Genomic DNA, 13,201 nt, shown 5'->3' on the forward strand with positions numbered 1-13,201 from the left:
CTCAATATCAGTCGACTCGCGAGTCCAATACACCACGCGTGATTCAAGCTAGTAATTCCCAAGGTTCGTTTTACTGTCATGGGGTTATTTGAAGGCTTCTATCTAGACACCTCGTCCGTTACGAAGCCTTCTTGAAGTTCTTCAAGCGCACGCCAAATGTCCGATTATCACCGCGTTAAGTCTCACAAAAGGTTGAAGGACCCCTCTTCCGTGTCTTCGTCCCTCTCCTCGTCTCTGACCTGGCTTTTTTTACCAAGGTCACATCATGCCGGATGATCCCCAACGAGACACCGAACTCTACCTTGACACACTGATCACATTTAAGGTTATAAAGCTCTTTCACCATGTCGCTCCATCTTACCTGTTTATATTCAGGTCGATGACACTATTTTCAAAATACCTCCCCAGTACATGCACGAAGAGTCAGAGGTATTCAGTGCTGGGGCACAGATATCTGCCGAAAGCGGTGAAGGATCGTCCGATGCAAATCCCGTGAACCTTTCACCTTTGCCCCATGGTTGTACCACGAGATATACACTGAACCAGTGGTTCTCAGTACTCAAGTTCTCGACTGCCTGGTGTTTCTCTGATATACGCATGTTGGCTATGGAGCAAATATCGAGATTGCAAACCAACTATACCAGGGATCAGTGGATTACAGTGCTAGACTTTGCCTATACCTCTGACCTGTTCACTGATCTTCGTGACCTTGCCATTAAACGCATATCTGGATTCTATGTCAGTTCTAGGGTGGACCAAGTCCTCCTGGGTCGCAAGTATTTCCACAAGCCATGGATGATCGAGGGCCTAAGGGAACTGGCCAATGCGAATGACCTTCCCTCATTAAAGGAGCTCAGACCACTAGGAAAAGACACCCTGAATACGTTGCTCTATATGGCGTTCACTAGAGTGCGTGACGAAGGGAGAGGATGCCACCGCCCACTTTACGACGATCGAGAAGTCGAGGAGAATTTTCACGACGAGATTGTAGCCGTGGTGGGTTGACGTCCTATACATCCTTCTTCTCGCCAGTGTAACGTAGTCACATTCTGAGTTTTATCAGTGATCATCTTCTTTCGCATCCGTAGTTGAGTTGCTTTGAACTTGTTTTAAATCACCTGGGATTACCCACGTATTCGTACAACACTAATCGAATTCCCGCTTAGATATCTGGAACAACCTTCTCATTAGATCCTTGGGGTCCTCGCGAAGGCCACCGTGTTGGAGCTGGTTCGTGATATACTGTTCCGTATTCTTGATAATGGCCGCAGTTTTCTGTGCAAGTTCGAACGGAACATACCTACAGAGGAAACCATGAGACAACAAAGCACACGAACAAAACCAAATGAGAACCCACATATCATCATAGTACCTGCAATCTTTCCTTCAGAAAATCATCATAAAGTGAAGACTTGGATACTCACGTCGCACTAGTAACTGGAACCGTATTCTTCGCCAATTGGTTCAGGTCGTATAGTGGCCCCCACGAGCTGTCTTTAGCTAAGATTTCAGCAGCGCCCTTGAGAGGTCGAAGATTGGTGAAGTCGTCAAAGACTTCCGGGAAAACCTGAACGAGAATGTAAACACCTTGGTCTATCAAGTGATGTTCAAAAGGAGCTCACCATTTCGCCCGTAAACCACAGCGGGATATCACTCCCAAGAGATTTCACAAGGTTCCAGGAAAACTGTGAATGCTTCCCAACGACACGGTTGGCTGACCAATTCGGGGCTTTCCTAAAAGAGGGTAAGTACACCATATACGATTCGTAGAGGAGCTTTGCTCACCCTTGACAATAAATTGGCTCATGCAGGATAGCGTAGATTGGGTTTCCATCGAAAGATGAACTGTTCTGGATAGTCTGAAGAAGTTTGTACGAGAATCTGTTGAATAGATCGAGGTCGTTGGCGCTACGTAGGACAATCTCTGCACACAATATCATCTAATCCATCCTCATATAACGAGGTGACACTTACGATGCACTCGATCAATACCACCTAAGAGATAACGGGTCGGCGGAGTCGCAAGCAAGGCATGTATGCCCGCTACTTACCTGCCATGCCAAAGTCAATCCCCAATTGCTGCCATCGTCTGACGGTTAGACGACCACCATCGGGTAACTCTACATTGTTAGATGACAAATAGGAAACGATATCGCGGATCTTGGTCCAAGTTTAGTTAAAGGGAGCTGCAGGGAAACGATGAAGACCGACGCGCTGAATATCCCGGGGATACTTCTCAAAATATCTATTGTTCCGAACTATTACTTTCTCTGGGTCCCTTGTATATTAGCCGGAAGTTACAGTGGTCAAGGTTAGTCGAAGGCACTTACGAACTGTAGCCTCGTAATTAGGATCGGGGTGATCGATCAAGGGAGCCAGTCCACCAGTCAGGAAAACCTCTTTCAAGCCTTCCGGGGAGAAAGACAAATATGTTATAGCGCAGAACCCGCCAAAGCTTTGTCCGAACAACGACCATTTCTGTTCTTCCTTCGGTCGATGACCTAAGAGGGACTTCCTAATTACTTCGCAGTCTTTGACTAACAGACTGGTGAGCGAGGTTACGATCATTCAATGAAATGTAAGCAAACCTATACTATCCGCTCGGAAGAACTTCAGGTAGTCCGCTATCTGCTGATCGGTTTTGATGTGCGACGGAAGGGTTTCGATAGAGAAAGGCGTGCTCAGTCCGGTCCCTCGTTGATCCAGCCAAAGGGTCTTGTTGAGTGAAATCAGAAGGGCGTGGACTAAGTAAATGACGTTGCGAAACGAACTTGATAGCCACGATCATGAATCTTCAAAATGCAGGGGTAAATAGGTCGGATCTTGAGCCTGAGAGAAACCCACCTCTCCAGAAAACCCAGAGCTACTCATGAGCGGTACTTCAAAACCCGGTCCGCCTTCGAGTGCATGCTCAGTCCAACTTCTCATGATTTCATCGGGAAAGGTGTGTCATACCCTGTAGGTAGACAACTAAGATTGCGTCAATAATTTACTTCGTTTTGGAAGTGGAGTTTTCGATACCGTACGGCAACTTATCTTCATCCTCCTTCGTCTTTGCTTTCGACCGTGGTATCAGATTCCTCGCAAAGACGCGTATCTTGTCTCCGGATGGATTGCTATGGTCCAAGGGCACTTCGAAGAACCTTTCGACTACCTTTATTCCCTCTATCACCGTGTCAAGCCCTGTGAGAATTTCAGTTTTCAAGACTACGAGGCCTTGTACCTTTGTTGTAGTATATCTCTGGTTGAGCCATTGAGAACGAGTTCCGCTGCAGGGTAACGGTTGGAGGATACGCGTCTTGAAATGTCAGAAATCGGTTTGGGAAACGTCCTAGTAGTCGCCGACACCGTGACGATGGATGTCGATTCGAGTTTAGTAATCTTGGGATCAATCCGGAGGAATGCCGGGGTATAATGGGGACACGCCCCAGTTTGTAAGTCCCTAGCATGGAGTCCGTGATAGACAGTGTTTTGTGTTGCTTCAGTTTTGAAGTAGATGTAGCGTAAATAAAAGTCAGTTCATCGCTGCTGTATTGACCAACAGTCTCGGGCACGCTGCCCGCCGTCGGCTCCGACTACAAAGCACCGGCGTTTGATCACGTGTTTTCCAACACAGGTGTCGCGACGCGATTCATTCGCGCTCTCATTTTACCAATGTCCCCTCCTGCTGCCACTAGTGCCACTCCAAAAGAAATGTCCTCCTCCACTGGCAGTTTTCGCTTCGCTCCACCTCCACCAATGTCACCTTCTGCTGTCACTAGTGCCACTCCAAAAAAAAATTTCTCCTCTGGCTGTTTTGACTTCGCTCCACCTCCACCAATGGCCCCGTCTGCTGCCACTAGTACCACTCCAAAAGATAGTTTGTCCTCGAGTTTGACTTTTGACTTCGCCCCAAAGTCTGCAGGCCATTTCAACTTTCCTGTCAAGGCGACTCGCCATAGTAAATATTATCTCGACTTCGTCGTTCTCTTGGTGAGAAAGGGATAAATCTCTGTATCATGCCTCCGCTAAAAGTAATTTATTCAGGTTGATAGCACACTATATAAAATTCCTTCCCGTTATCTTCTTGAGCACAAACCTAAAGCCCCCTTACTCTCGGAGTCGAAACTATTCGCTGGACTTAATCGTGGAGAAGGGTCCTCAGATGACAACCCGCTAAGGCTTTGGCCATTACCTTATTTATTGAAGGCAGACAAGTTTGAATATCTAGTTAGAGTTATCTTGGCTCTGTGCGTGTATCATCGTTTGTGACCTCTCTCCCCCCCTCTGATTTCTGACTCGTTCTCAAGGTCATTGGGCTTTCCAACGCCGAAGGACTACTCTTTTGAACAGTGGTTCCACGTCCTCAAATTGTCGAGGGCTTGGGAATTATCTGAGATCGCAACACTTGCAATGAAACATATAAAGGACCTCCCGCTCCCGCTAGTGAAATTACCGCAATGGTCCTCCGCACTCGATTTCTGCTGCAACAATCCTTTATTTGCAGATCTTCGTAGCCTGGCTATTGCCCGGATAGAGGAGCTATATATTCCAACCCCGATAGATAAAATCACGCTCGGACGCAAGCACCACATCAAGCATTGGATGCTTGAAGGGCTACGCGGCCTAGCAACCGAACCAAGTCTGCCTCCTCAGCAAGACCTTCGGGTTCTGGACCAAGATACCCTGATGCGATTCCTCTACTTGCGAGACGAGGTATTGAAATCAACGTCGAAATTGGTTAAGGGGCCAGTCACAGCACTCGAAGTTTCCGATGTGAAAGAAACCGATCGGGTAGACATTGGTCGACTCGTCGAGAAGCATTTCAAAGAAGAGTTTTCGAAGATGGAGCTCGTCAACAAAATAGCTGGTGGTATCAGTACAGGTGTATCGCTGAAACGGTAGCATTAGGTCTGTTAGTTTCTTGCATTTATATGTGTATCTGGAACGTCTGACGCGATGCGGCGCGTTTCAGTTATTTCTTGACCTGAATTTCACCATGTACATAATCTCAGGGCTCGAGGTTTGTGACTTTGTGACAGTGTCGACCCTCATCAAACTCGACTTCTTTCATCGATGTTGAACGTCCAGAAAAATCCAGTACCGCATGTTAGTTTCTATGTTGACAATGCCGTTTTCCAGGTTGGCAACCCACCGTCTTCTTTTTGCTTCGAGCTCGATAAGGGATCCCAATCAGGTTGACAACACCATCTTTAAAGTACCATCACGCTATTTCCACGAAAATTCAGAAGCTTTTGGAGCAGCATCCAAGATATCTGCAGGAAATGCGATCGGAGAAGGATCATCAGACGCGAATCCTATCAAGCTTTCCCCGTTACCTCATGGTACAAAGGCAGAGGATTTCGCACTCCTTGTGCAGATCGTCATGTCATTGTGCGTAAAGTGTATTTTCAAGTCTTTGGACTATTGATGCATACTTCTGATTCCAGTACGTTCAACCTCCCGGTTCCGACAAACTATACCCTACGAGACTGGGTGTCAACTCTCAAGCTTGCTACTGCCTGGGAGTTCGAAGATATACGAACTGTAGCGATCAATTCGATCACAGCGGGCCGAAGAGATACTTCAAGTTATGATGAATGGATCGGAATCCTCGAGTTTTGCTGGAACCTCCCTGGTTTCGCGGAACTACGAGAGCTGGCCATCGGTCGTGTGTCCGGCTTGCAGAAATGGACTCCGATGCAGAAGATTGATAACGGACGTAGATATCGCGTTAGACAATGGGTGTTAGAGGGGCTGAGAGAGTTGGCTGATGCACCCAGTCTTCCAACTGCTAAGGAGATTGAAAGTCTGGGATTCCAGATTGCGATGAATTTCTTTTTTCTTCGGGAAGAGGTCTTGAAACGATGTTCGCGGTGTGCGAGGATCCTGGAATGTCCCAGTACTCATCGCTATGGTACGAAAGAGCGTTGCGATCTTTCTCTTGTCGAGCAGTATTTTGGACAGGAGCTCTCAAAGATCGAGCCCCCGATCCATGTAAAGAAGACGCCGTGATATTTATACAAGTGTACATTATTACAAGCAAGGATACCGATAGCATAACCATAGATCCCTCCCATTATACTACAAGTATAATGTCACAGGGGCATTCGACGTCCTAACTGTCAAACTCGACTTTCCATCCTTTTTTTCTCCCCAGTACACATCACCCGTCGATTCTCTATTTGTATTAGACCACCGTTCCATCTTCCTTGACCTTCCCTTACGCCAAGGATCATCCTTTTCCTCCACATACACGGTCGGTGACATCGGGAAAGATGTCCGGAGATCGAATGAGCCCTCATACATCGGGGGAAGCCAGACGTTCACTACGCCATTTGAAGTTTTGGCGTTCATACTGAGTCTCGAGTCCAGAGGCATGTCTTTGACGTTGAGACTCATTCCGCCGTTCGAGCTTTTAGCATCGAGCGTGAAATCGCTATCTTTACCTGTATCCTTGTCAAACGAATGGAAGTTGACATCTGCCGTGATGTGACTAATGGGAGGTAAGAATCGAAGGTTCGCGAGCTGGTGAGTTTACTTACCTGTTGGACGTTCTTAGATATAGTTCACCGATCTTGCGTATGGGAGCACTCAGGTCGACATCAACCTTGATTGGAGAGTTGCTCGTTTCGAGCTTCAGAGAACCGTTTGCAATGTAGTGGCCGTTAATAGCACCGTTCGAAGTTTCAACGTCAATGTTCTCGGCAGCGATGGTCTGAAAGAAGAAGAAAAAGACAAAATTCGTGAGAGCGCCATGGGACGTTTTGCACAGGGAGACTACCATTAAGGTTATTGGGGCGTTGCCGGTAATTATCTTCGCGTTTCGGGCAGCAAGTGACTGTAGTTAACGGGTAAAACTTTACTCGGGGATGAGAAAGTAAGGAACACACCTCCGCAAGAATGTATCCATTGTTTCCTTTCAGGACAATATCTTCAAAGTACACATTTTCGAGTGAATGGTCGATGTCATGACTGAAATTGGGCAAATCGGTTTCAAGCCTCTTGACATTCAAACCACGAGCAGAACCGGAAGATCCGGGGAACGATAATTTGATATCAAAGTAAAGCTTTGATTCGTGACCCCAATCAGGCGACCACCTGGGTGTCTAGATGAAAAAGCGTAAGATTAGTTTCTCGAGCTAGGACGTGTGAAATGAAACGCACCAAGATAGCTACGCCGACCTCACCGTCCTTTCGTTGAATCGTACATATCTTTGCTTTTGACAAAACGTCCATACGGTAGAACCTGACGGAGACCTCGAGTTTTGCCAGGGTACTAGATCTGGAACCAGCACCACCAGTAACGCGAAAGCGTCCATTCGATAATGAACCTCTTGCCACCACCAACAATGCTTCGGACGAAACGGGAAACTCGAAGGCAGCATACGCAGTATCTGGAGACGGATAGATAGAGTTTTTCTGCACCTGTACTCCGACACAACGATCTACAGAAACACCTGCAGGGAGGTCATCTTGAGCATCGTCGAGCTGTAAAGCCATCTGGGTAAGTATTGCATTCACCATCAGAGCGTTTCGAATGCACACCCTAGACGATGACTCACCCATTCATGCCCGTGTTTCCGCACCGAGATATCGAATATGCTTCCAAATAGCATCGTCACTAGGGCCCATATGAGTATTGCTACAAGAAAAGCTTTCCAAAACCGCTTTGCTGCGCTTTCTCGTTGGGGAGGGACTAGTTCAGGGTAATGGAGCGGAGGTTGGACAACATGCTGATATGAGTATCCTGCAGAATCATAAGGCTGCGCAGAAGCAGGATAAGGTGTCGATCGTCCTGGTTGGTTGACAGCTGCGCCGTAGGAAGGAGGTTGCTGACCGTCGCTGGCATCGAGAGCTTGTCCCGGACTCTTCAGAGGGGAAGTTGGAGTATCGTCTGAAAGAATCATAAATGGAGCAGGTCAACCAGCGTTAGACCAGGACCTTGTTTTTATTTTCTGTTTGAAGGTTATGACACATGTGAGACCGCTGACTCGGGAATCAACTGCGCACTGCGGGATCCGCATCGCATGGTCTGAACGGTTTTTACCCGTCGGTCAAGTTCAAGGCTGCCTCGAGCCTTAACGTGCTCAATCTCGTGGTTGATACAGTGATGCAATACAAAAAAGTAGACAGACTGTGGACAGCAAAAAGAAGAGACACAACAAGGGATTACAGATCGACTCTCCGGTCCCATCGTCTTCAAGCCGCCATCAGAATAGTATTTGCCTTCTCCATAAACGGAGACGTAACCGCAAAAGGCTCGAGCCCATAAGCCTGGCGGCCTAGTTTCGTCTTAATATCGTTTACGGTCCCCCGACCGACGAACTTCGATTCACCTTCGCCTCCAGGGAAGTCTCTGCATTGGGACATCTACACGTTGACCACATATGAGACAGTAAAAAGACGTACGGAGGAGGTATCCCAGAAATAAAGTTATTTCTCTGGTTCCGGAGATAATGAGCGCTAAAGGTGAGAGGAAAGTATTGGGTCTAAGATGTTCGGACATGCGAAGCACTCAACACACTCACTTGTACGTCGTCAACGGTGCAGCGGGGATATACATCACACTCGAATCACCCGCTCCAGTATTCTCAGCCTCAACCGCATGAACACCATCACAGTGCCAATAGACTAGATCCCCAGGTTCAACCTTCGGCAGCGAAACCACCGTTTTATCCAGTTTCATGTGGGGATGTGTCTTGGTATTAAATTCTTGAGCTGTTCCCAAACCACTACCAGGGAAATTTGTTTGATCGAGGTTGACTTCCCAGACTCCCCCAGGTGTAGGTTTGAAGAAGGGCCGCAAGATCATGTACGCCGTAGAGAGTTTGAGGGCCGGGAAGAATTGGAGAGTACCTTGGGTGGGACCAGTGCTAGAGAGGGAAAGCCAGCCTTGCCAGGGACGAAAAATTGAACATTGGCTCCTGAAAAACCGGTGAATTAAAATAGAATCTAAACGCTCTTAAAAAAGAACTTACGGTGCATGATACAGATCCTGTTTAGCATTCAGCCTTGGCCACACATCATAGGGATCATGCTTTCTCCACTTCCCCTGGAGAATCTTTCTGAAAGTTAACCGGTAAGTGGTATCCTCCCAGCGTTCAATTGACCCTGCGTCGACGTGTGGGCCCAGTGTGAACATCTTATCACCGGGTTGTCGGATTCGCAGACGGTCAAAGTAGGAGATGGGGATGTCCAAGTTGACTTCTGCTGAGGGTGAAGAACTATGCCAGAGGGAAAGAAGGCAACGTTGGGTGTCAAGGACAGCAGGATGCGTGCGTGCCTCCGTTTGGGCTACAGTATTGTAAAATTCAAAGACTTGGACATTGTTCGCCGGGAAGCCTTGAGCAACAATTTCAGAAAGGAGCAGACTTGTGAGTCGAACGTCGGGTTATTGGGATAATGGAGATAAATAACGCACCCCGAACAAGAGGCTTGTTGGCTTGAGCATACTCTTGTATGGATTTCTTCCATGACAAGGCTTCCTAGATGGACAACCTGGCGTAAGAATTCAATATCCATTTCTTGACTTGTTCACGCACTTCCTTCGGCACGGCACCAGTGACAATAACAATACCTGCCTCCTTGATTCGAGTGACCTGCTCTTTGGTAAGACCTTTGCGGAGATCTTTATAACTAACACGAGGAATAGACTAACGTCCAAAATATCCCAGGTCTGGTATTAGATTCGATCCAATATACCTAAGAGCAGAACGTCGCTACTGACCTCGGATCCCTGAGAAGCGATCTCTTCAGCCTTGACTTCGAGTTCTGTTACGATCTCTGTCCACGACTGAGCAAGTTTGTCGTTCCAAAGATCCTTCTTGAGCTGAGCAAATCGTTCAGGAAACACCTCTTCAGTCCTTCCTAGCGACGAAAAGACGGAGGATATATCCCCTTCTTTCTTCTGTGCCATATTGATGCTTTCCATCGTCGCGAAACGTTGCTGTAGTAATCTGCCAGTCCGAAGGTAACAGAGACTTCCGCGACCCCGAGCGATGTTCAGCATGATGGTTCACTTCGGGTATTTGATACGTTGATTTCATGGTAGATGCAAAGCCCTTTATACCAGAACTGAGCAGCACATGGCATTCAATTGATGATTATTCTGCCATAAACTGCTCACTTGATCTTTTCATAACACAGAAGAAGCAATACAGATATACCAATCGTTCGTGGTCGGAGAGAAGTCATGGGTTTTGTCCAGGTGACTAAGGTGGATGTTAGTTTCACCGAATTTCCACCGAGCGCTCAGCATAAATACAATTCACAGCAGCGCGGTAACGAGAGTAGCCAGTCCAGAGTGTACAGAAGAGGGAAGAGCACTCGTCAGCGTCCGAAACGGTGCATGCACCTAGACCTGAATCAGTTCCCAACCTGACGATGGCAAGCATTATCTGCACATGCCTGCCATCGTGTTAGACACCGTGTCTAGTTACAGGATGATATCGGCATGCGTCTTCCACTGCCTCGCATAAGTCATCTATGTAGTAAAACCTTGGGAATTCCTTCCCTTCTAAGAGCAATTCTTCAGGAATTAGAGTACTAGCGAGACTGACAAGGCTCAAGGACATATTTTATCCCGCGTACACCAGGTTCGTAAATTTCGTCCTCCACCTTCTTGCGTCTTTGCAGTTCCGTTTGTCGCCACCTCGAGGTGCTTTATTTAGTTGACCTATCGAGATTTTTGCCGCGACCCCACCTTGAACATAACCCGGTCGCGCTGTCTTCTGTCCACGGGATATCAGCAACGTCGCCGACCGCAAGCAAGCTATCATATCATATGTCAGTTTGAACTGGCGACATAGGATTAGCAAACAAGAAGTATGTGGTATGCTTCGATTCCCTATCACAAAGTCCGTCTTGGTGGAACCACCACCAGTAAGATGAATCTCGAACTCTGCTTTGACGTCGTAAAAACCTCCCGGAGGGGCAAAGATCCTATTATTCAGAATCCCGTCGATTCCCAACTCTTTACACGTTTCCGTTACGGCACTGTGAAGCGCCGCATTGAATCGGTTGAGTAAGTGTTCACAGGGTGGTCAAGAGTAACATGTTTGCCTTTCGCCGGTGGGTAGCTCTTTTGTCAGTAAAATCCTGTCATCGACTAGGTAAACCAGAGCGATCACTTGGAAGAGAGCAAAGGTTACATACGAATGACAACAATCCTATTTGCGTTCTTCACGCGTTCTTGAAGTAATCCGAATGCCGGCGTTCTTATCCGGCGCCTCGGGTGACGGAGGTTGGTATTCGTAAGGGATGGTTCATCGTTCAAGAACTGAACAACGCCGGTGGGTTCATAGACGTGACAAACCCCAGTGAATCTGAATCGCAGACGAAGCGCAGAGGCCCGTCTTCAACGTTGTGGACTGCCGCGAAGAAGATGGCCACGGAATGAATATCGAATGCTCGATGCTCGTAGGATAATACTACACTCATTCGTGGGTACGCGAATAGGTTTCTGAAATGAGAAACTTGAAATATTTTAACTGTAATGATACATATCAGAGCTCACCTGAAAATCGCCTGTTCCTCGATCAAGACTATGCCATAGAAACGCACGCAGAAACGCCAATGGGTTGGCGTCATTCCTCTGTTGGGAAGGTAGTGTTGAAAATAGGGACTCGTGAAACGAGTATGGTCTATAAAGCATTGCGAAAACACTGCGAATAGGGGGATGCGAGTGGATGATTTTCGTAAGCTCTGTTGTAAGTTACATCGTTAAGCTCGTTATAGAGGACTACTGGCGAAGTGGTAGGTATTAATTCAAGATTTTGTGTGTAGTCCGTGACCGTAACAGTGTGTCATACAGCACAATACGGCCAAATAGTGTTTCTCTCCACTCCGACGACGTCGACGGTTGCCGTACCCTCTTTTTCCTGTCTCTCTCTCCATAAATTCAATCATCATTAATCGCAAATAAACCGTAGGAGGGGACATGGGAATCCAGTTTGGATCGTTCGACTCGATTTGCGAAACAGCAGCGCTTGTCATATGTCCGCTTGTGGGCACTGAGCAGGGCATTGAGCCTTCTTGCTACAGCAGAAATGTCGATGTTGGCGGGACTTTGATCTTCCAACCCTGTACGCCTTTTCTGAGGACCTTCTTTTCATTTCAATCGTAGCTGACGCCGAAACCTAGCCACCTGCTTTATTCATATCGTTGCGATTATAATGACTGCTATTATGATCTATCATATACGAAGCAAATACACCGCCGTTGGACGAAAAGAGATTGTTTTGTTCTTTTGGATATACGCGGTTATTCAACTGCTGGCCATCTTTTTGGACTCTGGAATTATACCCACTGCGCACGAAAGCTATCCGGTGCGTACGCCAAGTGTGGATGGCTAGGTGATCTAATCAAGTATTTCAGTGGTTCGCGGCGATTTACACAGGCCTACTCGCTTCGGCGTATGCGTGTATACTGGTCAATGCTTTTGTGGGATTCCAGTTTGCAGAGGATGGAACCCCACTCTCGCTATGGTTCCTCCGTATCTCCTGCCTTGTCTTATTCGGCGTTGGTTTCTTTTTCGCCATTGCTGTCTTCAAGGGTATCGCCGGTTTCTCCTACAAAAAGCCGATAGTTCTGTGGATCATATACCTTCTTTGGCCGATCGTTTGTGTTGCGATCTATATCGTTTCGCAGCTCATTCTCGTTTTCCGGACGTTGGAAGATAGGTGGCCAATTGGTGATATTATATTCGGGACAGCGTTCTGGGTCGTGGCAATGATCCTTCTATTTGCTTTCAGCACGACCATATGCGATGCCATCCAACACTATATCGATGGCTTGTTCTTCTCCGAACTGTGCATACTCCTGAGTGTCATGATGGTTTACAAATACTGGGACAGTATCACGGTGCGTAACAATGTTCATATTTGTTCATCACTCGTTCAATTACTGACATGACGTTCCCACAGCGGGAAGACCTTGAGTTCTCTGTCGGTTCAAAAGCTACCGTTTGGGAAGTCAAGGACCCACTGCTCGCTGGTGGATATCAGGGCTCTTCTGCCGCTTCCGCGGCCGCTGGTGACTATTCGGAGGAGGATGTCGGAAGTTCATATCATTACGCACCTCCTAATGCCCAGTTCCAATATGGTGGAGGAGGAAAGACAGCATCCCTAGTTGGGGGAATTAGTGGGACTCAGCTGTACGACCGTAAGGCTTCTGGAGGAAGAGGAGGATACCCGCCTGCGGGAGGATATTAAGCGTTCGT

At 47.4% G+C, this 13,201-nt stretch overlaps 7 protein-coding genes across 8 annotated transcripts; 4 read left to right on the forward strand and 3 right to left on the reverse strand.

Annotated features, from left to right (window-relative positions):
• Positions 1-265: 265 nt before the first annotated feature.
• On the forward strand, positions 266-1,005 carry E1B28_010263 (uncharacterized protein; the record flags this gene model as incomplete). Its single annotated transcript, XM_043155216.1, has 2 exons — positions 266-325; positions 376-1,005. 2 exons carry the CDS (start codon positions 266-268, stop codon positions 1,003-1,005), a joined length of 690 nt encoding a protein of 229 aa, XP_043007681.1.
• Positions 1,006-1,053: 48 nt separating this feature from the next.
• E1B28_010264 (uncharacterized protein) lies at positions 1,054-3,542 on the reverse strand. Of its 2 annotated transcripts, XM_043155217.1 has the most exons (15): positions 3,224-3,542; positions 3,022-3,165; positions 2,956-2,970; positions 2,845-2,897; positions 2,772-2,792; positions 2,589-2,715; positions 2,331-2,537; positions 2,212-2,270; positions 2,052-2,160; positions 1,975-1,995; positions 1,786-1,924; positions 1,623-1,734; positions 1,425-1,567; positions 1,358-1,372; positions 1,054-1,300 (listed from the first exon to the last, which is right to left on the reverse strand). In XM_043155217.1, the coding sequence occupies exons 1-15, from the start codon at positions 3,447-3,449 to the stop codon at positions 1,147-1,149; spliced, it is 1,545 nt and encodes a 514-aa protein (XP_043007682.1). In that variant the 5' UTR covers positions 3,450-3,542; the 3' UTR covers positions 1,054-1,146. The 2 variants fall into 2 exon arrangements, with proteins under 2 accessions (XP_043007682.1, XP_043007683.1); XM_043155218.1 differs by having other exon boundaries at positions 1,097-1,300; positions 2,845-2,970.
• Positions 3,543-3,654: 112 nt separating this feature from the next.
• Positions 3,655-4,884, forward strand: E1B28_010265 (uncharacterized protein; the record flags this gene model as incomplete). The annotated part of the gene is made up of 3 exons (XM_043155219.1): positions 3,655-3,972; positions 4,027-4,229; positions 4,290-4,884. 3 exons carry the CDS (start codon positions 3,655-3,657, stop codon positions 4,882-4,884), a joined length of 1,116 nt encoding a protein of 371 aa, XP_043007684.1.
• Positions 4,885-5,055: 171 nt separating this feature from the next.
• On the forward strand, positions 5,056-5,994 carry E1B28_010266 (uncharacterized protein; the record flags this gene model as incomplete). Its single annotated transcript, XM_043155220.1, has 3 exons — positions 5,056-5,121; positions 5,177-5,373; positions 5,430-5,994. 3 exons carry the CDS (start codon positions 5,056-5,058, stop codon positions 5,992-5,994), a joined length of 828 nt encoding a protein of 275 aa, XP_043007685.1.
• Positions 5,987-7,971, reverse strand: E1B28_010267 (uncharacterized protein). The gene is made up of 6 exons (XM_043155221.1): positions 7,545-7,971; positions 7,147-7,470; positions 6,873-7,088; positions 6,764-6,820; positions 6,525-6,697; positions 5,987-6,475 (listed from the first exon to the last, which is right to left on the reverse strand). The coding sequence occupies exons 1-6, from the start codon at positions 7,887-7,889 to the stop codon at positions 6,064-6,066; spliced, it is 1,527 nt and encodes a 508-aa protein (XP_043007686.1). The 5' UTR covers positions 7,890-7,971; the 3' UTR covers positions 5,987-6,063.
• A 97-nt stretch (positions 7,972-8,068) lies between these two features.
• E1B28_010268 (uncharacterized protein) lies at positions 8,069-10,192 on the reverse strand. The gene is made up of 7 exons (XM_043155222.1): positions 9,710-10,192; positions 9,525-9,635; positions 9,404-9,467; positions 8,961-9,324; positions 8,511-8,906; positions 8,392-8,445; positions 8,069-8,338 (listed from the first exon to the last, which is right to left on the reverse strand). Exons 1-7 carry the CDS (start codon positions 9,989-9,991, stop codon positions 8,182-8,184), a joined length of 1,428 nt encoding a protein of 475 aa, XP_043007687.1. The 5' UTR covers positions 9,992-10,192; the 3' UTR covers positions 8,069-8,181.
• A 1,728-nt stretch (positions 10,193-11,920) lies between these two features.
• Positions 11,921-13,193, forward strand: E1B28_010269 (uncharacterized protein; the record flags this gene model as incomplete). The annotated part of the gene is made up of 4 exons (XM_043155223.1): positions 11,921-12,065; positions 12,124-12,308; positions 12,358-12,843; positions 12,906-13,193. The coding sequence occupies 4 exons, from the start codon at positions 11,921-11,923 to the stop codon at positions 13,191-13,193; spliced, it is 1,104 nt and encodes a 367-aa protein (XP_043007688.1).
• Positions 13,194-13,201: the final 8 nt, after the last annotated feature.

Source organism: Marasmius oreades, chromosome 6 (genome assembly GCF_018924745.1).
Source record: "Marasmius oreades isolate 03SP1 chromosome 6, whole genome shotgun sequence".
In the NCBI taxonomy this organism is placed as follows: Eukaryota; Fungi; Basidiomycota; class Agaricomycetes; order Agaricales; family Marasmiaceae; genus Marasmius; species Marasmius oreades.

Bases quoted from the DNA above. Each gene is read 5' to 3' on its own strand.
- E1B28_010267 (XM_043155221.1), bottom strand. From the start codon at position 7,889: ATGATTCTTTCAGACGATACTCCAACTTCCCCTCTGAAGAGTCCGGGA. The intron at 7,471-7,544 runs GTGAGTCATCGT...ATGGCTTTACAG, and splicing joins GGAAACACGGGCATGAATGG to CTCGACGATGCTCAAGATGA. The intron at 6,821-6,872 runs GTGTGTTCCTTA...CGTTAACTACAG, and splicing joins ATGGATACATTCTTGCGGAG to TCACTTGCTGCCCGAAACGC.
- E1B28_010264 (XM_043155217.1), bottom strand. From the start codon at position 3,449: ATGCTAGGGACTTACAAACTGGGGCGTGTCCCCATTATACCCCGGCAT. The intron at 2,716-2,771 runs GTTCGTTTCGCA...TCACTCAACAAG, and splicing joins TTCATGATCGTGGCTATCAA to ACCCTTTGGCTGGATCAACG. The intron at 2,538-2,588 runs GTTTGCTTACAT...CCAGTCTGTTAG, and splicing joins CTTCCGAGCGGATAGTATAG to TCAAAGACTGCGAAGTAATT.
- E1B28_010268 (XM_043155222.1), bottom strand. From the start codon at position 9,991: ATGCTGAACATCGCTCGGGGTCGCGGAAGTCTCTGTTACCTTCGGACT. The intron at 9,636-9,709 runs GTCAGTAGCGAC...TTTGGACGTTAG, and splicing joins TCGCTTCTCAGGGATCCGAG to TCTATTCCTCGTGTTAGTTA. The intron at 9,325-9,403 runs GTGCGTTATTTA...TTGTTGCTCAAG, and splicing joins CAACAAGCCTCTTGTTCGGG to GCTTCCCGGCGAACAATGTC.